At 43.3% G+C, this 24,192-nt stretch overlaps 1 protein-coding gene across 6 annotated transcripts in view; it reads left to right on the top strand.

The window, feature by feature from the left end:
• The window catches only part of LOC109908062 (msx2-interacting protein), a 41,959-nt gene extending 22,005 nt beyond the window's left edge, over nucleotides 1-19,954 (top strand). For 2 of the 6 annotated variants that reach the window (XM_031794324.1, XM_031794323.1), the window contains 12 exons: nucleotides 3,766-3,926; nucleotides 7,320-7,535; nucleotides 7,654-7,805; nucleotides 7,933-8,058; nucleotides 8,199-8,312; nucleotides 8,439-8,552; nucleotides 8,676-8,776; nucleotides 8,892-16,722; nucleotides 16,932-17,267; nucleotides 17,436-17,630; nucleotides 17,804-17,962; nucleotides 18,110-19,077. In XM_031794324.1, coding sequence (XP_031650184.1) covers nucleotides 3,766-3,926; nucleotides 7,320-7,535; nucleotides 7,654-7,805; nucleotides 7,933-8,058; nucleotides 8,199-8,312; nucleotides 8,439-8,552; nucleotides 8,676-8,776; nucleotides 8,892-16,722; nucleotides 16,932-17,267; nucleotides 17,436-17,630; nucleotides 17,804-17,962; nucleotides 18,110-18,241 — 9,637 coding nt within the window. In that variant the 3' untranslated portion in view covers nucleotides 18,242-19,077. Of the gene's footprint in view, nucleotides 1-3,765; nucleotides 3,927-7,319; nucleotides 7,536-7,653; nucleotides 7,806-7,932; nucleotides 8,059-8,198; nucleotides 8,313-8,438; nucleotides 8,553-8,675; nucleotides 8,777-8,891; nucleotides 16,723-16,931; nucleotides 17,268-17,435; nucleotides 17,631-17,803; nucleotides 17,963-18,109 lie in introns of all 6 variants that reach the window. The other 4 variants (XM_031794319.1, XM_020506487.2, XM_031794322.1 and 1 more) reach the window with 4 other exon arrangements.
• Nucleotides 19,955-24,192: the final 4,238 nt, after the last annotated feature.

A 24,192-nucleotide genomic window follows, 5' to 3' on the forward strand; every position in this document is an offset into this window, starting at 1 on the left:
GATTGGTATGTCAATACAATCAAACTAGCAAGGACTAACAAGTCAGTCATAACGTGGTTAATAGGCTAGCGTATGTAAGAATTTTCACCTAAAATGACATACCCAAATCTAATTGCCTGTAGCTCAGGACCTAAAGCAAGGATATGCATCTTCTTGATACCATTTGAAAAAGAACATTTTGAAGTTTGTGGAAATGTGAAATTAATGTAGGAGAATATAACACATTAGATTTGGTAAAAGATAATACAAAGAAAAAAACATGCATCTTTTTAAATGTTTATTTCATCAAAAAAAGCCAATATATGACTTAGGAATCTAGGCGCTATTTAGATTTTGGCCACTAGATGGCAACAGTGTAAGTTTTAGACTGATCCAATGAAGCATTGCATTTCTGTTCAAAATGTTGCCCAAATGTGCTTAATTGGTTTATTAATATATTTTCAAGTTCTTAACTGTGCACTCTCCACAAACAATAGCATAGTATTATTTCACTGTAATAGCTACTGTAAATTGGACACTGCAGTTAGATTAACAAAATGTCTATGTCCTGGGAAATGTTCTTGTTACTTACAACCTCATGCTAATCACATTAGCCTACGTTAGCTCAACCGTCCTGCGGGGGTACATACCGATACTGTAGAAGTTTTAAGCAAAGTTGCTATTCCTCATTAAAGTTATTGGAAATGTTCTTAATTTTTTCCTGTGTTTCTCCTAAGTAAAAAGTTAATAGGAAATGGGATTTCTTTGTGGAAAACTACTTAACTTTAGGACAGCTAAACCCTTGTCTTGTGACAACTGGATACTTTTGTAACCGTGAACGTTTTCTTGCGCCACTGCCACAGACAGTCTGCTTCCGAACATTTAAATGAATTAAACGCGCATTATCTAGCTAGCTAGTAATTAACAATATATTACAATATTCTAGAAGTGTTAAATAGCTAGTGTTAGCTCTTCAATTTGTAAAGAAGAACTTGGCTAACTCAACTAGCTAACTTACCGGTCACGCAGTCCCTCTACCACTGTGTCTCCTTTCATGGACAACACCTTCATTCCAGCTGGTCCACATGAATGGTCGATTACCCCCCCCAGTCTTCTTCAACTCCCTGCTTCTCTCAGCTCCTTTCTTAGCAGCCGACTTGATGTCGGACCACTTTTTTTTTTCAACATCACTGTCCCTTGCCATACCCCCGACGGGAGAGACAGACTCGGCCACTTTCACCCATCCTCTCTTTTTGATCTCTGCAGTGACTCCGCAGTTATCGAGTCTCCCCAACAGCAACCTTTTCCTGGCTGCTATTCCCTCCACCATTAATTCAAGCTCTTGTTTGCTGAAATTTTGTGCTTTTCTTGGTTATCCATTTTTGTTTTTGATATAACTGTGAATTTTTTTTGTTTGAAGGGTTTGCGAGCCACCTAAAAAATGTATATTCTGGAGACATAAAGCAGATAAATAAATGTAATAAAATTGAAATATCAACACTTTATTATAATGGGCCAAATCCTATCATCCCTGTCACAGGTTTATTTATTGATTTCAAGCACGTCACAAATGTCAATGCCACATGAGAAGGTATTTACAAAGTTCTTAGGAAAGATATTTACGAAGTTCCTAAGAAAACTATGAATTCCTAAGAACATTAAGGAATGCACTTACGAGCTATCATATGAACTTCTTATTTTTTTTCCATAAGAAACTTCTTACGTTTTTTCTTAAGTAGTGTTTTGTGAGTCTGGCCTCAGAGCCCGATACTATGAATCTGTTTTTTGTATTTTTGTATTTAACCTTTATTTAACTAGGCAAGTCAGTTAAGAACAAATTCTTATTTACAATGACTGCCTACCCCAGCCAAACCCGGACAACGCTGGGCCAGTTGTGCGCCGCCCTATGGGACTCCAAATCATGGCCGGATGTGATACAGCCTGGATTCCGAACCAGGGACTATAGTGATGCCTTTTGCACTAAGATGCAGTGCCTTAGACCGCTGCGCCACTCGAGGAGTTAGTGAGGTAACTTTGGTCAACTCGTTATAACTGCTGACACGAAAATGGCTCACCTTTTAGCCAGATCAATTTCTATGGCAACAAATCCTTCAGAACTAACCTGCTTCGGGGCAGGCTAACTCTACTTATCCCGAATGAAGTGTGTGAGCCATGAGTTGATGACCAATCAAAGTAGATTCCCTTCCTCTCGGAGAGTGGGTCATCATCCCTTCATTCTCCGGACTATATTTGAGGAAGATGACGGATTCAAATATTTTATTAATCAAATGTTCTTGTGTGTAATTTTATTTTATTTTTTATAAATAAATATTCAAATACATATCACACAACACATTTAGTAATGACAGGACTAGGGTTGCAAAATTCTGAAAACGTTCAATAAATTCCCTGATTTTTGCTATATCCCGGTTGGATGATTCCCGGAAACAGGAGGGAATAAGCAGGATTTCTGGAAAACCAGGGTGTGCACTCAGCTGCACATGGGGTTTCAGGGAGAAATGCTACAGAGAATGTTTGGAGATGGCTGGTGCATTTTCTCACTGCCTACCTCTGTGTATGGGTGATAGCTCCCCCCCTCCGTGAGATCCAGTTGGAACTGGACATTTCTGGTCACTGCTGGCTCTCTGCCCACTCCCACAGGCCAGGCTCCATTAGCAGCACTTCCGGGAGTGTTTAAGAGAAGGAGGAGGAGCAGCAGGAAACAATTGACAGGGAGAAGGCTGGAAAATAGAGAAAGGAATATTGGGGTGTACTATTAAGGGGAAATTCAGAAAGTATTCACACTCCTAGACTTTTGTGTTCTAGCCCGATTAAAAATAAAATAAAATACAAATTATTTTTTGTCATTGCCCTACACACGATACCACATAATGTCAAAGTGGAGTTGTTTTTAGAATTTTATACAAATTAATAAAAAATTCAAAGCTGAAATGTCTTGAGTCAGTAAGTATTCAACCCCTTTGCTATGGCAAGCCTAAACAAGTTCAGGAGTAAAAATGTGCTGAACAAGTCACATATTAAGTTGCATGGACTCTCTGTGTGCAATAATAGTGTTAAACATGATTTTTGAATGACTAACTCATCTCTGTACCCTACACATACATAAGGTAAGGTCCCTCAGTCGAGCTGTGAATTTCAAACACCGATTTCACAGCACAAGCAGTCTTCTGTCCAAATTGCTCTCTATTTCCCCTATTGTAGTAGTTCTATGCTACTCTCCCAACCTTGGTTGTTAGTCAAGGTGATTTTATTCAAATCCATATGGGCACGACCTGCTGAACATTTTGAGAAATTGGAACAATGGTGGCCAATATTTCAAGCCTTAATGCACTCGTGGGATAATTTGTATATTAACCTGTGAATGGTTATGCAGAATATTCTGCTTCAACATATGAATAGAAAAAAAACCTGTATCAAAACAGATTTAATTTCATGTTGATGAATTGGGCCGATGACAGTGCCACTGCAAGACAAATAACGGTATTCCATATTTCATGTTAGTTTAACCTGAATTATTTCCAACCTCATACAGAAGGTTGTTCAAACAAACCTGATTTGTTGAGTGTGTAATGGATTGATGATGTTTACGATATACATCAGATCTGTGAGCTATATCAAAATATTTTGTAATTGTTCAGACAAAAGTACACAATTTCTGAATTAGAGTTCTTTACAGAGATTTACTCCTCTTCTTATGTCTGAGGTTCTGTGACATTCACAGTATGCTATTTTCCACTAAGCCTTTCCACTGTTCCTCTCTGGCAGCAGTGATTCCAGCAGTAGTTCGAGTGATGACTCCCCAGAACGTTCAGTTCAGTCTGCTGCCGTCCCTGCACCTTCAGCTCTGGCTTTATCTGCCGTTGACAAGGATGAGCCTCGAAAAAGTTTTGGTGTCAAGGTTCAGAATCTTCCTGTGCGTTCTACAGGTGAGGATTTGACCCCTTTTCTGCTGTGTATATACCATACATTGTCTAGTCTAGACTATAGGGTAAATATACTGTTAGGTTTTGGCAATAATTATGTTTGTTGAGTTAATGACATTGTTGTTGAGGCTCTTTGTACTGCAGATATGAATTAGTCACTATGTACAGTGTATTTGTAAAATATTCAGACCCTTTGACATTTTCCACGTTTGTTGTTACGTTACAGCCTTATTCTAAAATGGATTAATAGTTTTTTCCCTCATCAATCTACATACAATACCTCATAATGACGAAGAAAAAACAGTTGAGACATTTTGCAAATGTATTTAAAAAATATATATATTACATTTACATAAGTATTCAGACCCTTTACTCAGTACTTTGATGAAGCACCTTTGGCAGCGATTACAACCTTGAGTCTTCTTGGGTATGATGCTACAAGCTTGGCACACCTGTATTTGGGGAGTTTCTCTGTAGATCCTCTCAAGCTCTGTCAGGTTGGATGTGGAGTGTCACTGCCCAGCTATTCTTAGGTCTATCCAGAGATGTTGGATCAGGTTCAAGTCCAGGCTCTGGCTGGGCCACTCAAGGACATTCAGAGAAGCCACTCCTGCATTGTCTTGGCTGTGTTCTTAGGGTCGTTGTCCTGTTGGAAGGTGAACCTTCGCTCCAGTCTAAGATCCTGAGCGCTCTGGAGCAGGTTTTAATCAAGGATCTCTCTGTACTTTGCTCTGTTCATCTTTCCCTCAATCCTAACTAGTCTCCCACTCCCTGCTGCTAAAAACATCCCCACAGCATGATGCTGCCACCACCATGCTTCACCCTAGGGATGGTGCCAGGTTTCCTCCAGATATGACGCTTGGCATTCAGGCCAAAGAGTTCAATCTTGGTTTCATCAGACCAGAGAATCTTGTTTCTCACGGTCTGACAGTCTTTATGTGCCTTTTGGCAAACTCCAAATGGGCTTCCATGTGCCTTTTACTGAGGAGTGGCTTACGTCTGGCCACTCCACAATAAAGGCCTGATTGGTGGAGTGCTGCAGAGATGGTTGTCCTTCTGGAAGGTTCTCCCATCTCCAAAGAAGAACTATAGAGCTCTGTCAGAGTGACTATTGGGTTCTTGGTCACCTCCCTGACCTAAGCACATCTCTCTCGATTGCTCAGTTTGGCCGGGCAGCCAGCTCTAGGAAGAGTCTTGGTGGTTCCAAACTTCCTCCCTTTAAGAATGATGGAGGCCAGTATGTTCTTGGGGACCTTCAATGCTGCAGAATTTTTTTTGGTATCCTTCCCCAGATCTGTGCCTTGACACAATCCTGTCTCGGGGGCTCTAAGGACAATTGCTTTGACCTCATGGATTGGTTTTTGCTCTGACGTGTACTGTCAACTGTGGGGCCTTATATAGACAGGTGTGTGCTCTTCCAAATCATGTCCAGTCAATTGAATTTACCACAGGTGGGCTCCAATCAAGTTGTAGAAACATCTCAAGGATGATCAAAGGATATCGGATGCACCGGAGCTCAATTTTGGGTCTCATATCAATGGATCTGAATACTTACAGTTGAAGTCGGAAGTTTACATACATTTAGGTTGGAGTCATTAAAACTTGTTTTTCAACCACTCCACACATTTCTTGATAACAAACTATAGTTTTGGCAAGTCGGTTAGGACATCTACTTTGTGCATGACGCAAGTAATTTTTCCAACAATTGTTTACAGACAGATTATTTCACTGTTTCACAATTCCAGTGGGCCAGAAATGTACATACACTAAGTTGACTGTGCCTTTAAACAGCTTGGAAAATTCCAGAAAATGTCATGGCTTTAGAAGCTTCTGATAGGCTAATTGACATAATTTGAGTCAATTGGAGGTGTACCTAATGGATGTATTTCAAGGCCTACCTTCAAACTCAGTGCCTCTTTGCTTGACATCATGGGAAAATCAAAAGAAATCAGCCAAGACCTCAGAAAATAAATTGTAGACCTCCACAAGTCTGGTTCATTTTTGGGAGCAATTTCCAAATGCCTGAAGGTACCAAGTTCATCTGTACAAACAATAGTAAGCAAGTATAAACACTATGGGACCACGCAGCCGCCATACCGCTCAGGAAGGAGACGCGTTCTGTCTCCTAGAAATTAACTTACTTTGGTGCGAAAAGTGCAAATCAATCCCAGAACAACAGCAAAGGACCTTGCGAAGATGCTGGAGGAAACAGTTACAAAAGTATCTAAATCCACAGTAAAACGAGTCCTATATCGACATAACCTGAAAGGCCGCTCAGCAAGGAAGAAGCCACTGCTTGAAAACCTCCATAAAAAAAAGCCAGACTACGGTTTGCACATGGGGACAAAGATCATACTTTTTGGAGAAATGCCATCTGGTCTGATGAAACAAAAATAGAACTGTTTGGCCATAATGACCATCATTATGTTTTGAGGAAAAAGGGGGAGGCTTGCAAGCTGAAGAACACCATCCCAACCATGAAGCACGGGGGTGGCAGCATCATGTTGTGGGGGTGCATTGCTGCAGGAGGGACTGGTGCACTTCACAAAATAGATGGCATCATGAAGAGGAAAATTACGTGGATATATTGAAGCAACATCTCAAGACATCAGTCAGGAAGTTAAAGCTTGGTTGCAAAATGGGTCTTCCAAATGGACAATGACCCCAAGCAAACTTCCAAAGTTGTGGCAAAAGGGCTTAAAGACAACAAAGTCAAGGTATTGGAGTGACCATTACAAGTCCCTGACCGCAATCCTATAGAACATTTTTGGGCAGAACTGAAAAAGCGTGTGCAAGGAGGCCTACAAACCTGACTCAGTTACTTACACAAGCTCTGTAAGGAGGAATGGACCAAAATTCACCCAACTTATTGTGGGAAGCTTGTGGAAGGCTACCCAAAATGTTTGACCCAAGTTGATCAATTTAAAGGCAATACTACCAAATACTAATTGAGTGCATGTAAACTTCTGACCCACTGTGATGTGATGAATGTGATGAAATTAATAAAAGCTGAAATAAATCTTCTCTGCTATTATTCTGACATTTCACATTCTTAAATTTAAGTGGTGATCCTGACTGACCTAAGACAGGGAATTTTTACTAGGATTACATGTCAGGAATTGTGAAAAACTGAGTTTAAATGTAATTGGCTTTTTTTTTTGTTATATATATTATATTTAAACATTTGCAGACATTTCTAAAAACCTGTTTTCACTTTCTCATTATGAGGTATTGTGTGTAGATTGATATTAACAAATGTTTGAATCCATTTTAGAATACGGCTGTAACGTAACAAAATGTGGAAAAAGTGAAGGGGTCTGAATACTTTCCGAGTGCACTGTATGCACCTGAAAGTATTTAGTCAAGCTTTTATATGGTCTTTTTTCCCTCTTTCAGATACAAGTCTGAAGGATGGCCTGTTCCATGAGTTCAAGAAGTATGGGAAGGTGACTTCTGTGCAAATCCATGGAGCTTTAGAGGAGCGCTATGGACTTGTGTTCTTTCGCCAGCAAGAGGACCAGGAGAAGGCCCTTGGCGCATCAAAGGGGAAGCTGTTTTTTGGCATGCAAATTGAGGTCATCATCTGGAATGGCCCTGGTGCGTCCACAACTGGTATATAAAGTGGCTTGAGTTTTTCCTAACCACTTAACCTGACCAGGAAAATCTCTGTGCTCTACCTTTTTAAACATGATTTATACAAGTTTGTGAAAACATGAATTTCTCTTTTTAGAGACTGAAAGCGAGAATGAGTACCGGCCTCTGGATGAGAGGATAGATGAATTTCACCCCAAAGCCACACGAACTCTGTTTATTGGCAACCTGGAAAAGACCACCAGCTACCATGACCTTCTCAATATCTTTCAGCGTTTTGGGGAGATAGTGGTATGTAAAATACATTCTGCATGTTGCAGAGGAGATTTTGTGAGGAGGAATTGCTTGTGAGGAGGAATTGCTTGTGAGGAACACTGCCTCTATAAATTTAGTGTTGCCTTCCTTTCCATTCACATAGGATATTGACATCAAGAAAGTTAATGGTGCCCCTCAGTATGCCTTTCTACAGTACTGTGACATTGGCAGTGTTTGTAAGGCCATAACGAAGATGGATGGAGAGTACCTCTGCAACAATAGGCTAAAGGTGAGGACAGCATTATAACTCATTTTACACACAACACTTATTCTGAATGTACAACTGAGATTTTAGTTGTTGATAGTAATGACAGGAGTATTGCCAACAGGATAATATTGTTGATATGTTATTTATCCCTATTTTTACAGCTGGGATTTGGAAAAAGCATGCCCACAACTTGTGTTTGGTTGGATGGTTTAGCCTCCAACATCACAGAGCAATATCTCACTCGTCATTTCTGTCGTTATGGACATGTTGTCAAGGTAAGCCTGCTGCTTATTCCTGTTTAAGCCATTTTCTCATGACACATTTCATTTCATTCCACGTTATCTAAAGGATCATATCGTTTTACCAAATTTATGTCATACTTCTCTCCCCTCCCACCACAGGTTGTATTTGACAGACCCAAAGGAATGGCCCTTATCCTGTATAAAAACATTGAATATGCACAGGCCGCTGTCAAAGAGACCAAGGGTTGGAAGATTGGTGGCAACAAAATTAAGGTCAGCAGAAAAAACATATTTTGAACTAGAATGCCTGTCGTTGGGGGGAATAGGCCAGATGATTGAAGACCATAGTCCAAACAATAATTGTTGTCCGCCTTATCAATTTCCATGTGTTTGCAGGTGGACTTTGCCAATCAGGAAAGTCAGATGGCTTTCTATCGCTCAATGCAGGCATCTGGGCAGGACATTCGCGACTTCTATGAAATCCTATCTGAAGGAAGGTTTGTATAATTTAGCTCTAGTTTTCTTTTGTCACAGATCCCCATTGAAAAATAATGATATAAATGATATATAAATAATGATTTTGGTTCCTGTGTATATTTTTGTGTTTTTCAGTGATGAACGCAGGCCTCAATATGAGTTTGCAATTGAACGGCCATTCTTTGACAACAATGTGCGAACACCTGGAGGAGCCTTAATAGAAGACCCCCGTCGCAAGTTACCTTCCAGGAGCCGCGAGTCCTACACTGAATGGGACCCATACCAGGGAGATTTCTATGACCCACGTTACTTTGATGACCCGCGTGAATACAGAGATCACAGAGACCCCTATGAGCAGGACATCCGCAAATACAGTTACTTGCAGAGGGAGCGTGAGAGGGAGCGCTTTGAAACAGACCGTGAACGTGACCATGGGCGGAGGACAATTGAACACAGCCAGAGCCCTTCTCACCCTAATCGCCCTGTCAGTCCTACAGTGTCCCCCTCTCTCACTGAGCGTCTACCAAGTGACTCTGATCGCCGCATTTGCTGTAGATCCTCAGAGCAAAGTGGCAGCTGCAGTTCACTCTCACCTCCAAGATTTGACAAGCCTGACAAGGAACACCCTGACCGGTATAATAAGAGTGATAAGCCAGAGAAGGAGAGATCCTTTGAAGTTGAACGTGGTATTGGCGGTGAAAAGGAAAGGCGGGCCGGGCGCAAGGAGAAAGGTGAAAAGGAGAAAGGCGAGAAGCTGAGGAAATTTAAGTTGCTATCTCCCAGTATTCCATCGCCTGAGACGGACCCTGAACTTGAAAGAGAAGGTAGTCCAGGCCTTCGAACCAAAGTCAGCAAGTTTCCTCCTAAGGAAAAAGAAGGCTCGGGCAAAGGACAGCTAGACCTACCACCTTGTGTGGTGCAGCTAACGCGTGTGAAGGAGAAGGAAGGAAAATCACTTGGTCATGCTGTCCTAGAAAAACAAAAACGTGGGAATGACAGTATTCGGCTTGAATCACCCTCAAGTGACCAGAACAGTCCTCCCTTTCACATAAAGCCTCAAGAAGGAGATATAATCAAGCATAGAAAGGTGCCCAAAGACAAAAACATGGCAAGACTGGTTGAAGTTGTAGAAAATGATGTTAAAATGAAAGCCAAAATACATATGAAAGCTGGCCCTGGGTTTGATGGTTCTAACTCTTTAGATGTTGACCGTCTAGCTGCACGAAAGAGGCGTTTTGAAGAATCCATGCTGAAGACCGATCGACTGAAGAGGGCCAGTCAGGAAGAGGAAGAGTGTGGTAGATTGGGACTCAGGAAGCCAGCTGAGGAGGAGAATGAGGGTGACAAGAGCCTATTGCAAATAGGGGTTCATAAGAAAGAGCATTGCAAGGCTAAATCTGAGAGACTTGTTACTGTTTTCAGTCCTAAAGATAAACAAGAGTCTGATATTGTCTCCATGGGAATGGGCCTTGGACTCAGTTTGGAACTTCAGTCACGACTTGGAGAGCCAACAGAAGATGAAACCGATCCATTAGACCCACCCTGTCTGAAAATTGAGTTTTGGGGATCAAAAATCCAGAGGAGTTCAAGTCTCATGAAAATCTCTGATGATGGGAGTCTTGACCAGGACGCATTCAAGGTACAGCCGCAAGAAGACAATGGTGGACAGGGTGTAGGACTATACAAAAGCAGAAGGGAGACTGAGGAACGACTTGCATCTGACATTGACCACTCTCAGAGCTGCCAAAAACAAATGGAACAGAGCCAATGGCTTTGGCAGAAGCTAGAAGAGCCTGACAAATCAGATAAAACTGAAAGCCCACAAGGCAGCAACACAGAGGACTTTGAACGTTGCAGTCTGTTGCATGTGGTAGGAAAATCACGTCAAGATGTCACACATGATTCTCCATCTAACAAACGTAAGAAATCTGATAGTTTTAACTTTGACTTGCTAAGTGCTAAGAGAGAACGACACTACAGGTCTTCCCAGGAATTAAATGAAGACCTTTGCCGGAGTGTCACAGCCTTTTCTGGCTCTGGTCACTTTCCCTCAAATGAAGTGTATGCTTCCCAGTTATCACAATCAGTTACCAATAAAGAGACTAAAGACTCTCCTAAAAAAGAGGACAAAGTCTACTCGCATGTAGATTCATTGAAATACAGCTTGGACGTGACACCCAATAGTCTCAGTTCCCCGAACACAGAATTTCCTAAGTCTAAGACAACATTGCTTGGGTGTGATGAGGAGCTACTTCAACGATGGGAGAGCGGAATCAAATCTGACTTCCTCAGAATGGACATGACCTTCCCCAGTAGCATTGTGAAACGTGAAAGCATTCGCAAATGTCTTGTGCGTGAACTAGAGCCTGGAGAAGTACAGTCAGATTCAGATCATGATGGGGAGAACAAAAACCACTCCACTAAGCCCAACACTTCACTGTTCTCTATCCTCAGAGAACGTGAAGAAAGGTTGACAGACCTGAATTTCTCAGGCTCCCTGGAGAAGAATAAGTTTTATTCTTTTGCATTAGACAAGACTATAACTCCAGACACAAAAGCACTTCTTGAGCGAGCCAAGTCATTGTCTTCCTCAAGGGAGGATAATTGGTCCTTTCTTGACAGAGACTCTTGCTTTGCAAGTCTTCACAGTAGATCAGACAAAGAAAAGGCAGAGTCTGCACCACGACCTATCCCGTCTTGGTACATGAAGAAGAAGAAGATTCATACTGACTCTGAAGGTAAACTGGATGACAAAAAGGAGGACCCCAAAGCAGAGGATCAGCAACGGCAGGAGCTGTTTGCCTCTCGTTTTCTTCATAGTTCAATCTTTGAGCAAGATTCACGGCGATTGCAACATCTTGAGCGCAAAGATCCAGATCCTAAGTCGGGATTTGGTAGACATCTTTCCAAACAGGATTCTGTCGAAGGACAACCTGAGCCAGGAGGAGTGGACCTTCAAGAGCCCATAGTGCTTTTTCATAGCCGCTTTCTAGAGCTTCAACAACGGAAGGAGACCTCAAGGGACCACTTTCCACCAGAAATTGAAAACGTTGATGTAGTTGATAAGAGTGAAGGAGAAGTTCAGAATGAAAAACAAGAAGGGTCTTCCAAAGTTTCAGAGTTCATGCAGAAGGCTGATATTAAATCAGTCGGCTCTTCTCTCATCCTACCAATTTCATTGTTTCTTCCTTCACCCAGAGAGATATTGCCACAGCAGGAGAAAGAGGCTGTTTTAACTTCCTCATCTGAACAGACTGTCTCACCGATTACAGAGGAAAAAGTGGAACATAATCGTGATTTGTCCCCACCCCAATCTCCTCCACTAGTAGAGATCCAACCACCATCCTCGATTGTAATCACACCCCTACGCTCTGTCCTTTCAGAGGCTGAGGTTAAAGTTGAACCTAGAGAGGAACTATGTGAACCCAAAGTTACAACTGAGAGCAATATTACAGTGGATTATGCGTCTTTCTTTGATGATAAGCTTCCCACTCCTGGTGCCTCATTAAGTTGTTTTGATGCAGAGGCTGCCGAATTCCCTTGCTCTGCTTCCCCTAAGATTGAAGAGAATATGAACATGGTAAAGATGGAGGTCCAACCACGGAAACCAGATTCTAAGGACTTTGATACACCTCAGAAATCTGATGCTTCCCATGAGGTTCACATGCCAGTTTCAGAGGCTGAAATGAAACCAGCAAAGCCAATTCGCAAACAACCCAAGAGTAAAAGGGCTAAGCCAAATGTGTCCGAAACACAAATCCTGAAGCCCCCCGAAACAGTTGTCTCTGAGAAACCAGTTACCCGAAAGAGTGAGCGAATTGACAGAGAGAAACTGAAAAGGTCTTCATCTCCACGAGGAGAAATATCATCAGAGCCTATAACCAAGTCACCAGTTCATGTCCTTGACCCTGAGAATGAATCAAGCCTATTCCTCGGAAGGACTAGACGCCGAAATGTTCGGTCTGTTTATGCCACACCATCTGAAGGGGAGGCCCAGCCACCAGGTAAAGAGGTGGTGGAGTATTCTCGCGCCACACGTAAACGTGGTGTTGACAAAGAACCAGTGCAGCAGCTGCAGCAGGACACATTGAACACATCTACTAACACAAGGCGAGGTCGCCCATCCAAGTCACGCAGGCGAGGGGAAGATGTGTCACCAGTGAAAGGAGACACACAGAAAGCAACCGAGGAAGACATTGATATCAAAGAGCCTGTGAACACTGGAGAGGGTTTAAGAATGTCTGAGGGGTGGCATTCACCCCGTATGCAGAAAGTGCAGACCGCTCAAGTGTCTTCACCTACTGGAACCTCTGTTGGCAGGAGAGCAAGTAGAGTAGACAAACAATCTGAGAGTGCAACATCAACAGGAGAGAAGTCGGGTGATAATACTGAAGAGCCTGAGCCCAAAATAAAAGATGAGTCTGAAGAAGCAGGGACTTTATTAGAGGAAGCAAAGCAATGCTTGCCAACACAAAAAGACAAAGATCTAACTGATCAAATTGCAAAAAAGTTATCTGAAGGGGACATTGAGAGGATAGAATCTACCCATGTATGGAAAAGACAACAATCTGAAAAGAGTGGGAAAGTAAAAGCACCAAGGTTGACACAAAATGCCAAATTGGTGACAGAGGATAAATCGCATTGCTTGAGAAACTTTGAGATTCGTGTAAGCGTAGATGATGTGAAAGGGTTGCTTTGCTCTGGGGAGGATGAGTCTGAATCTTTTGAGACCACTGTTAAAAAGGCCAAACCAGGAACACCAGATAAAGAAGAAACAAGGACTCAGTATCTGAAAGAAGCAGCAGAACTCAGCCCAGAGGAAAAGGAAGTTCTATTAGACCCTGAACCACCGGTGGACCCAGCAGTCGCTCTTTTGGCACGTCAGATGGAACTGGAACGGGCAGTGGAGAATATTGCCAAACTTACAGTTGAGAAACCTATTCAACCCTATAAGGAACCACCTGCAGAGCCACGTACCCTACTGCCCCCTGTCACTGTAGAAATGGAGGGGGAGAAGTCTGCTAATCCTGCCAGTGAAACCGAACTGGCTGCTGCCATTGATTCCATTACTGCTGAAGACATACCTACTGATACAGATGGGTTCACAGCTCCTCCCACTTACACTGCACTTGTTCCTACCCCAGAGCCCCTGGTCTCCCCCTCTGCCGATTATGTTTTGGAACCAGAAAAACATGTTATTGACCCAGACCCAGAGATGGAAGTTCTGATTCCCAGTGTCAAGCCCTTGATGCCAGATGCTAAAGCCTTTGAATCATCTGTTTCTGGGGCCTCTGCCCAAGATGATTCCCCTTCACCAGAAACACCCAAGAAAACAGGGAAAGCAGTCAGAGCTAAGACTCCAAAAAGGTCCAGGGGACGAAAGGCTTGTATCAACAGGAAGGGAGAGACTGCTGAAGATGTACCAGAAGCTGAGACCTCCCCTATCAAGCCAACAGAGTCCATTCCTGAAGACATGGAAATAATCAACTCTAAGGCAGCTACTGCTACAGCAACAGTGGATGTCACATGCACCATGACTGTGGACACCCCTAAGGAGGCAGAACAACCTGCTGTGGAACAACCCGTACCTGAAGAATCTGCCTTTCACGCTAGCACCAAGAGTCCTCCTCATTTCAAAAAGTTACAACTATCAGCAGTAGCCCCTGCTCTTTCTTCATCCCTTGCGCTCAAACCATATCCAACCCAATTGAATGTCCCTCCACCCCGCCCCGGCACAATGCCTGTTTCACCAGACTGGCTTCCCAGATCTGAAGAAAGTAGAATTCATGCTACTCCTGCAATTCAAGTTAATGTAGTCACTCCCTCTGCACAAGCAGTAACTGCACTTGGGAACCAGTCAGCAAATCCACCCATGCCTCCTGATACTAAGGCATCGGATATTGACCCTAGCTCCAGCACTCTAAGAAAAATCCTCATGGAGCCCAAATATGTATCAGCATCAAACAGCAATGCCATCCCTACTACAGTCTTAACAACAACGCTGACAGACATTCGCATGTCAGAGAATGAGAACTCGTCTGACACTATGACCGCTTGGAACAAGCATCTTAAAGACAGAACCTCGCCTTTGATACCACATCCCACATTTCAAAAGCCTTCCCCACTCACAGAGACCCAGCAGAACTTTGGAGAGAAGATAGTCCATTCAGTAATTTCTTCACCTACTACCTCTGTCATTAGCCGGATTCCAATGCCCTATGATACTGAGGAAGCACCTCGAATCTCCCTAAGTAACCGTAATGCTGGCCTATCTTTACCCAAACAGAAATTCGGATCAAGTATGAACGAGAACAATCGTTACCATGGAGTGGATGCGGCAGAAGATTTGAACAGCAGAGGATGGTCTGTAGTTGAGAGCACACCCTACAACACAGACTCCAGTCCTGGCCTCAGGGTGAATACATCACAGGGTGTGGTAGTACTAAGTTACTCAGGGCAAAAAACAGAGGGACCTCAACGGATCAGCGCCAAAATTAGCCAGATCCCACCAGCCAGTGCAGTTGACATAGAGTTCCAGCAGTCTGTCTCTAAATCTCAGATTAAGCAAGAACCGCTTACCCCATCCCAGCCTTCCACTCCCAAGGGAACCCTGATACCCACAGGGTACGGACACCCTGGGGTACTCTTAACTGGCCAGTCATACAATTTTCAGCCTGTCATCTCCACTATTAAGCAGGAGAGTCCTGGTTCTGACAAGTCAGAGTCATCATATCACACTGGACTTCAGGGTAGCACAGTAATGATGATTCAACCAAAGATGATTCAACAACCGGTCACAAGTCCTCAAGTATTGATGTACAAGAAAGGGCTTGGAGTAGAATCTATACCAATGCTGGCGGATATGGCAAAGGCACACCAGACATCTAACCTCAGTCCAATCATGAATCCACATCACCCATCTTTGACTGGAAACCGTATGAGTCCTAGTCCCAGTACCCCAACTGATCAGTCAGTCCCACACCTCAAGCAAGAGCCCTATTCCCCTCGAACAACAGGCCACTCAACATTTGCCAAAGTTTGCCCTCCCAGCAACTCCATGTCCCCCCATGGCAGCTCTATGGTTTTGCATCATGGTATGCCTGAGATGTCTCTGTACATCTCCCGTATGCACCACCCCCACCCAGAGCAGTCTGTTATCATGACCCCAGTGTCGCATAGCGTCACCCAGTCAGTGTCTATGGGTCGCCTCTCTCACGGCGAGGTCAGGATGAACACCCCACACCTTTCTGGAATGAATTACGGAAGACGGGCGGATTTCCTACCATCTTCCCACACTGGGCCCCCTCAGCGCTCCAACATGCCAGCCGTGATCAGAGACATGGTGGTGCAGTCCCACGTGGGCCCCACTCGGGGAGCCTCAGACTGCAGCGTCGAGGAGGACATAAGACACTACCACCAGGGGCTGTGCAGATCCTCTACACCCCAGCTCCAGTCAGATGTGATGATGATGCAGGCAGAGAAACGGAGAGGGCTGCATCACGCAGGTCTACGTCTGGACCAGTACAGCATGGCCTCCCGAGACATCAGAGACATACGGGACATGCGCATCCTGATGCACCATCAGCTAGGAGAGCACACCATCGCAGAGGGACGTCAGTCACTAACTCCTGAGGCAGGAGCAACCTCAATTACCAACATCTCTGCTGCTTCCAATAGTCCCTTGGTTGGAAAAGGCATGACACAGATGGGGAAGGAGACTTCCAAACCATTGGAAGCAAATATGTCTCACCCACCTCATACCGAGAGCAGCAGGATCATGGGGGTCCATTCATCCGTCCCTGTTATGGTGTCTCCTCATCATCATCCTCAAGGGGTTCAGCTGATTCATCCAGGCGGCGCTGGCTCCTTCCCAGTGTACAGGGATATGCGGGGCTTCCACTCCCAGTTTTCCAGTCACTCTTCGATGGGATTTAACCTGGCTTCCCGCGGCATTACACCTTCCCAGGTCAGAGAACAATGCATTCATGCTTACATTTAGTTCATTAGTTTATAAGCTTTCATCTGTTCAGTGTTTTTGCCAAAGTGTTTTCAGTTAGGATTGACTTTTACTATTACATTGTTTCTCTCCTACATGATTACTTCTATGCATGCAGCACTGTAGTCCTATTTGTTACTTATGTTTCTAAACATCTAGTTTTTTATTTGTTTCCTCAGGATGCTGATCTCAGCCACAGGGGAATGCTGTCTCAGTCACTATCTGCTGGGTCACTTGGTGGAGGATGTGAAACCAAATCGGACAACTCCCACCTCCGTCACACAACCTCCATGGACCTATCCCACATGCCCCGGATACAGAGGGACACCATTTCACCCTCTTATACATTTCCCATGGCTCTCTCCCGCAAGCAAGAGCTAGTTCTGCAGAAGGGCCCACCAGTCTTCATGTCGAGCCCTCCAGCAGCACCCCTCTCAAGTTCCTCGGAGTTGTGCCCTGAGGGTAAACTGGGGCACTCAGGATACCGGTCCGTCGATATGGTGCAGCTTTTAACGGTAATGAGGCTGATCATGGGAATTAGAACAATTACTAGAGAGGCAATACTGAAGACATTCAGTCGTCATTTGTAAGATTAGAATAATAATCTGTTTACGTAATATTGCTTGTTCTTAAGATTTAACCTATTTATCTGACCTGTCTTTGCTCTACTTTTGTTTGTGCAGACATACCCCATAGTGTGGCAAGGCCTGCTGGCACTGAAGAGTGACTCAGTTGCCGTGCAGCTCCACTTTGTCTCTGGCAACAATGTGCTGGCTCACCACTCACTGCCGCCCCTGGAGGGAGGTGCCCCACTCCGCATTGCACAGAGGATGAGACTGGAAGCGTCCCAGCTGGAGGGCGTGGCTCGCAGGATGATGGTGAGATGCTAGCTGTTCGCCATTAAAACAATGCATTTTTATCACGATTCTTAGGACGCTCATTGGTGAAGTTTTCTTTTCAGGCAGCTAGTTCTCATTACAACTGTGAATGTAAACATGCTTAATATTTCAGTATAAAAGCTCAACCGATTTGATTGGGTTGTTGTTTACAGGTGGAGAATGACTACTGCCTCTTACTAGCTCTGCCATGTGGACGAGATCAGGAGGACGTTCACAGCCAGACCCTTCTCTTGAAAGGAGGCTTCATCACCTACCTACAGAAAAAACAGGCAGCGGGGATCATCAACGTCCCCAACCCCGGCTCTAATCAGGTATGTTGTGCATTGACTATTATGCCATGTAAGCATCCATTTTCAAACAGACCTGTTCCTTTCTGTATTCAAGTAAACATTAGTTGGAGATGGGAGTATGCTACTGAACTGACTTCAAACCATGTGTTTTGTCTATTCCTTCCCCAGCCGGCATATGTGGTGCAGATTTTCCCACCGTGTGAGTTCTCAGAGAGCCACCTGTCCCGGCTTGCCCCCGACCTTCTCAACAGTATCTCCAGCATCTCCCCTCACCTCATGATTGTCATTGCCTCCGTGTAATACCTCTCCATAAAAAAACTCAATTTTCTTTAACCCACCAGAACCAAGCCAACACCAGCCTTTTAGGACTTTCATCCAGTTTAGAAAACTGGAAATGCCTCAGTTTGGATGGGTTTAACCATTTTTGGTTTTTAAAATATGTTTTTCTCTTCACCGAGTCCTTAAATCATCCTACCACCTCTGATTCCACAAATCTCTGCCTTTACTGAGAGCATACGGAAGGGTGGATTAGGAGTTTTGATGATCAATTCTATGATCATCCATTTCGCTTTTGCCATTGTTGAAGGTTAACTGGATTGCGTCTTGATTTTCTAAGTATTGAAGGGGACAAGGGAACTAAATTAGAAGGATGGCTAAGGGATGTTTTTTTGCAGAATGACTGGTCGGAATTGTTTTCTATGTTGAGAAAACAAAATCAATAAGTAAATCAAAAGCATGATATTTTTACAGATTGAGAAAAAAAGGACACATATAATAGACATGCTCCAGTGACCAATCTTTTGTACTGCTTTTATTCTTCTACCATCTGCCAATTTAATTTCCTTCTACTTCATTTCCAGCCAGCTTTCCTCAATGTTCCCCAGGAAGCTATATGGGAACTTTTAGTTGTACATGCCTCAACACGCGACTAAATATATATTTAAAGAATATAGAACTTTTATTTGCCTAATTTTCAAGTCTAATGTTTAAAGATTAAAAAGATTTAGGGAGACCAAGTGGATTACATGACAGATTATCACTTTTAAAATTTTAGGGAGGGGGGTGGCAACTGACAAGGACCCCAACAAAACTCAGTTCAGTGACATTTATGAACCCTTGTTTTTAGAATTGATTATGTGCCAAAATGTATGTAAATAATCTGAACCTATTTTCATACTTGAATTTGTATTCGTTACTCAGATCTACTGTAATAGCCTCTGTTTTTTATTATATTTTCTTCATCAGCCCAACCTGTTACAGCCTACTGCTACTCCATTGTGAAATCATGTCCTCATTTCCATTGAGTACCATTAACAGTTCTATTTGATGTTTAATTGTGGATACAGTTTAGCAAACTAGTAAGCATAGTCCTTCTCTCTCCTTGTGTCCTCCACTGCCCCCTACTGTTCCCCTGAAAATACTCCTGGATACCAATATGTGTTCCCAAAGTCAAAAAGCAAATTACTAAATGACAGCTGTAGCATGCTTAACTTGAAGAAGTAAAGGGGAAACCAATCCATGAGGCAACAAATGTGACTTAAACTTTAAACAATGCCAGGAATGGATGTGTAAACTGTCCATCTCTCTTTCCTTTCTCTGAACTAGTGTCTCCCTGAGCCAATGCTGTAAATACTCATGTTCCCAATCTGTGCTCTTGTGTACTTTCCCGTATTACTGTCTCCGTTCAGGGTCCTCATATTTTGATTTGTGTGACAAGACAAGGCAGTCTGAAAGAGACGCAGCTAGTTGTGAACCGATGCAGAAAGTAAACCATGATTCTCAGTTTTTGTGCTGTAAATATTTAAATTACTGCAGGCTGAATACTCTCATGGTAATGTTGAAGGCACTTAATTTTGATATACAAATGACAACTAAATTCAACAAAAAAACTGTCTTTTGATCAAATCTTATTTCATAATTTGTGTATTTTGCTGTTCCTCTATGAGGACATTTTAAACTGTAAAATGGTTGTTTAACATACTTACAGATCATTAAATGGTCTGTCACTCTCGACTGGCGTTTTCTTGATTGTGTCAGTTGTCTTGGTATGGCTTGTTCCACTATAGATACATTACTGTATGATAATATAATGCCAACAGTTTATCATAATGTTATTACTATATGTTGCAGTGCACCTTGAAGTCACAAGATGTCAGCATAGGCATTTTGCACGTGTCTGTAGCCTAAAGCCTACCATGGCCATTTTATGTTTTGAGTCTGAGTCCTGTATCTGCACTCGTAGTTCACAATCCTAGTTTATGTGGGCAAATGCCTCTCATAAATTTGTTTTTTAAGAACTGTCACAAATGTATACACAAGGCAACTGCCGTAACAAAATCAACAGTACATGCATAGGAGAGAGCGTAGAGAAGTTGAATTCTTAGTCTTGCAAGTCAGACATTTGTATCTGATAATCTGTAGCAATATTTTGAATTTATGTGAAGCAGTTTGAAGATTAGTGACTGGAAAAATTTCTAAATTGGGAATCGGCACAAGGGAAGGGCAGTTAAAGTTGCACTTTTGTACTTATCCTCCCCGAGGCCATAGGTCTCCATGGTTTGGAGAATTTTAAGACTTGTGCCTGAAAATGTGGGTTTCCTGCTGCTCCTGTAACATTCAAAAGCAACTGGAGAATCCTCCGAGGAATGTCAATGGTGAGATAGTGGTGAGGTATTACTTACGGAAATGTTTGGCAGTCAGGCCTGCGGGGGACTCATATTTGGAGGTACTGAAAAGGGGGAAATTAATGGGGGACTGCCTGCAGCAAAGATCCCCAACTGTACATCATGGTTTTATAGCCCTCAATTTCAGCCTACAAGGATGTTCTATATTTCCTAAATAATGGCTTCTTCCTGAATTGTCAACTGTGGTTTCTGGTAATTGAAACACTCATCCCCCATGCCTAATAAAATAATACAGAACTTTTCATAACAGTATATTGTATCAGAGAGAAAAGGGTGACAAAGAGATGTAGAAGGGCTGAGGTTGTGAAAATGGAGGTTCTCAAAATACATTGAGGTTGCCACTGGATATCTGAGGGAGTGCACGCCTCTGCTCTTTCATCCCATTATCAGCCTCAAAACGCCATCCTGTCATGTACCCTATACAGTAAATTCAGAAAGTATGCAGACCCCATGACCTTTTTCCACATTTTGTTACGTTACAGCCTTATTCTAAAATTGATTAAATTGTTTTTCCCCTCTCCAATTAACACACTACTCCATAAAGACAAAACAAACAGGTTTTTATAACTTTTTGTAAATGTATAAAAAACTGAAATAACATTTACATAAGTATACAAACCCTTTACTGAGTACTTTTTTGAAGCACCTTTGGCAGCGATTACAGCCTCAAGTCTTCTAGGGTATGACGATACAAGCTTGGCACACCTGTATTTGGGGAGTTTCTCCCATTCTTCTCTGCAGATCCTCTCAAGCACTGTCAAGTTGGATGGGGAGCGTCACTGGACAGCTATTTTCAGGTCTCTCCAGAGATGTTCAATCGGGTTCAAGTCCAGGCTCTGGCTGGGACACTCAAGGACACTGAGACTTGTCCCGAAGCCATGCCTGCGTTGTCTTGGCTGTGTACTTACAGTCATTGTCCTGTAGAAGGACAGTTTTCGTCAAGGATCTCTGTACTTCCGTTCATCTTTCCCTGAATCCTGACTAGTCTCCCATTCCCTGCTGCTGAAAAACATCCCCACACCATTCTTCACCGTAGGGATGGTGCCAGGTTTTCTCCAGAAGTGACGCTTGGTATTCAGGAAAAAGAGTTCAATCTTGGTTTCATCAGACCAGAGAATCTTGCTTCTCATGGTCTCAGAGTCCTTCAGGTGCCTTTTGGCAAACTCAAAGCGGGCTGTCATGTGCCTTTTACTGAGGAGTGGCTTCCGTCTGGCCACTCTACCATAAAGGCCTGATTGGTGGAGTGCTGCAGAGATGGTTGTCCTTCTGGAAGGTTCTCCCATCTTCACAGTGGATCTCTGGAGCTCTGTCAGAGTGACCATTGGGTTCATAGTCACCTCCCTGACCAAGGCCCTTCTCCCCCGGTTGCTCAGTTTGTCTGGGTGGCCAGGTCTTGGTGGTTCCAAACTTCTTCCATTTAAGAATGATGGAGGCCACTGTGTAATTGGGAACCTTCAATGCTGCATAAATGTTTTGGTACCCTTCACCAGATCTGTGCCTCGACACAATCTTGTCTCGGAGCTTTATGGACAATTCCTTTGACCTCATGGCTTGGTGTGTGCCTTTCCAAATCATGTCCAATCAATTGAATTTACAGCAGGTGGACTCCAATCAAGCTGTAGAAACCTCTCAAGGATGATCCTTGGAAACAGGATGCACCTGAGCTCAATTTTGAGTCTCATAGCAAAGCGTCTGAATACATAAATGAGGTATGTCTGTATATAAAGGTATGTTTTTTTTAAAATATAAATTTGCAAACATTTATAAAACCTATTTTCGCGTTGTTATTATAGGGTATTGTGTGTATGATGAGAAACAAAGTAATTTAATCAATTTTATAATAAGACTGTATTGTAACAGAATGCGGAAAATGGGAAGTGGTCTGAATATCTTCCGAAGGCACTGTATATACAAAAGTATGTGGACACCTCTTCAAATTAGTGGATTCGGCTGTTTCAGCCACACCCGTTGCTGACAGGTGTATAAAATCGAGCACACAGCCATGCAACCTCCATACGTAGCACCATCATACAGTAGGAGGCCACCTTTCCAACAAGTCAGTTCATTCGATTTTTTCCCTGATAGAGCCGCCCCGGTCAACTGTAAGTGCTGTTATTGTGAAGTGGAAACATCTAGGAGCAACAACGGCTCAGCCCCGAAGTGGTAGGCCACACAATCTCACAGAGCAGCAATGTCAGCACAAGAACTGTTCGTCGGGAGCTTCATGAAATGGGCTTCCCTGGCCTAGCAGCCACACACAAGCCTAAGATCACTATACGCAATGCCAAGCGTCGGCTGGAGTCGTGTAAAGCTCGCCACCGTTGCGCTCTAGAGCAGTGGAAACGCGTTCTCTGGAGTGATGAATCACGCTTCACCGTCTGGCAGTCTGACAGACGAATCTGGGCTTTGCGGATGCCAGGTGAACGCTACCTGCCCGAATGCATTGTGCCAACTGTAGTTTGGTGGAGGAGGAATAATGGTCTGGGGCTGTTTTTCATGGATCGGGCTCGGCCCCTTAGTTCTTAGTGCTACAGCATACAATGACATTCTAGAGGATTCTGTGTTTCCAACTTTGTGGCAACGGTTTGGGGAAGGCCCTTTCCTGTTTCAGCATGACAATGCCCCCGTGCACAAAGTGAGGTCCATACAGAAATGGTTTGTTGAGACATTGTGGGAGAACTTGACTGGTCTGCTCAGAGCCCTGACATCAACCCTGATTTGTAACGCCAACTGCAAGCCAGGCCTAATTGCCCAACGTTAGTGCCTGACTTCACTAATGCTCTTGTGGCTGAATGGAAGCAAGTCCCCAGGAAAGCCTGCCCATGATTTTGTAATGAGATGTTCGACAAGCAGGTCTCCACATACTCCTCTTCATCTTTTCCCATTGGCTGGAATGTATTGTAATAAGCATCAATAGGTTGACAAATATTTTCCCATTGACTGTAAATGTATTGACATAAGCATCAATTGGTTGACATGTATCTTTTCCCATTGTCTGTGATGTATTGACATAACAATCAAGCTTGTGACACTCATCTTTTCCCATCGAATGCAATGTATTGACATAAGCATCAATTGGTCTTCTTTGGTCAAAAGGTTTGACCCGGACCCGAACAGACCCAAGGACAATCAGACCCAGAACCCGAATGGACCCGACGACAACTAAACCAAGACCCAACCCAGACCCGGTCTACAACAGACCGGATTGGACCAGAGTGACGAAAAAATTAAGTTTATCAGCCAAGTTGTTATTTTGGTTAATGAATAGGATTTTAGATGTTGGTTAGGCCATATATAAGTCAATAAATGAATCTTATTTGGGTCCACTCGGTCAATCAACGGTAGTTAAATAGACCCGATGACAATCAAACAGGACCCAACCCGGAACCGAAGCAAAAGTTAGAATTTTGGACCTGGACCCGCTCGGATCCGGGTCAGGTATCTGGTTTGGGTGGACCTGTGAAGACCTCTAGTTGACACTCATCTTTTCTCATTGAATGCAATGCAACCCTGTGACACTCTTCTTTTACATTAAATGCAAGGTATTGACATAAGCCTCATCCTTGT

The sequence above is a fragment of the Oncorhynchus kisutch genome, linkage group LG17 (genome assembly GCF_002021735.2).
Source record: "Oncorhynchus kisutch isolate 150728-3 linkage group LG17, Okis_V2, whole genome shotgun sequence".
Taxonomy (NCBI): domain Eukaryota; kingdom Metazoa; phylum Chordata; class Actinopteri; order Salmoniformes; family Salmonidae; genus Oncorhynchus; species Oncorhynchus kisutch.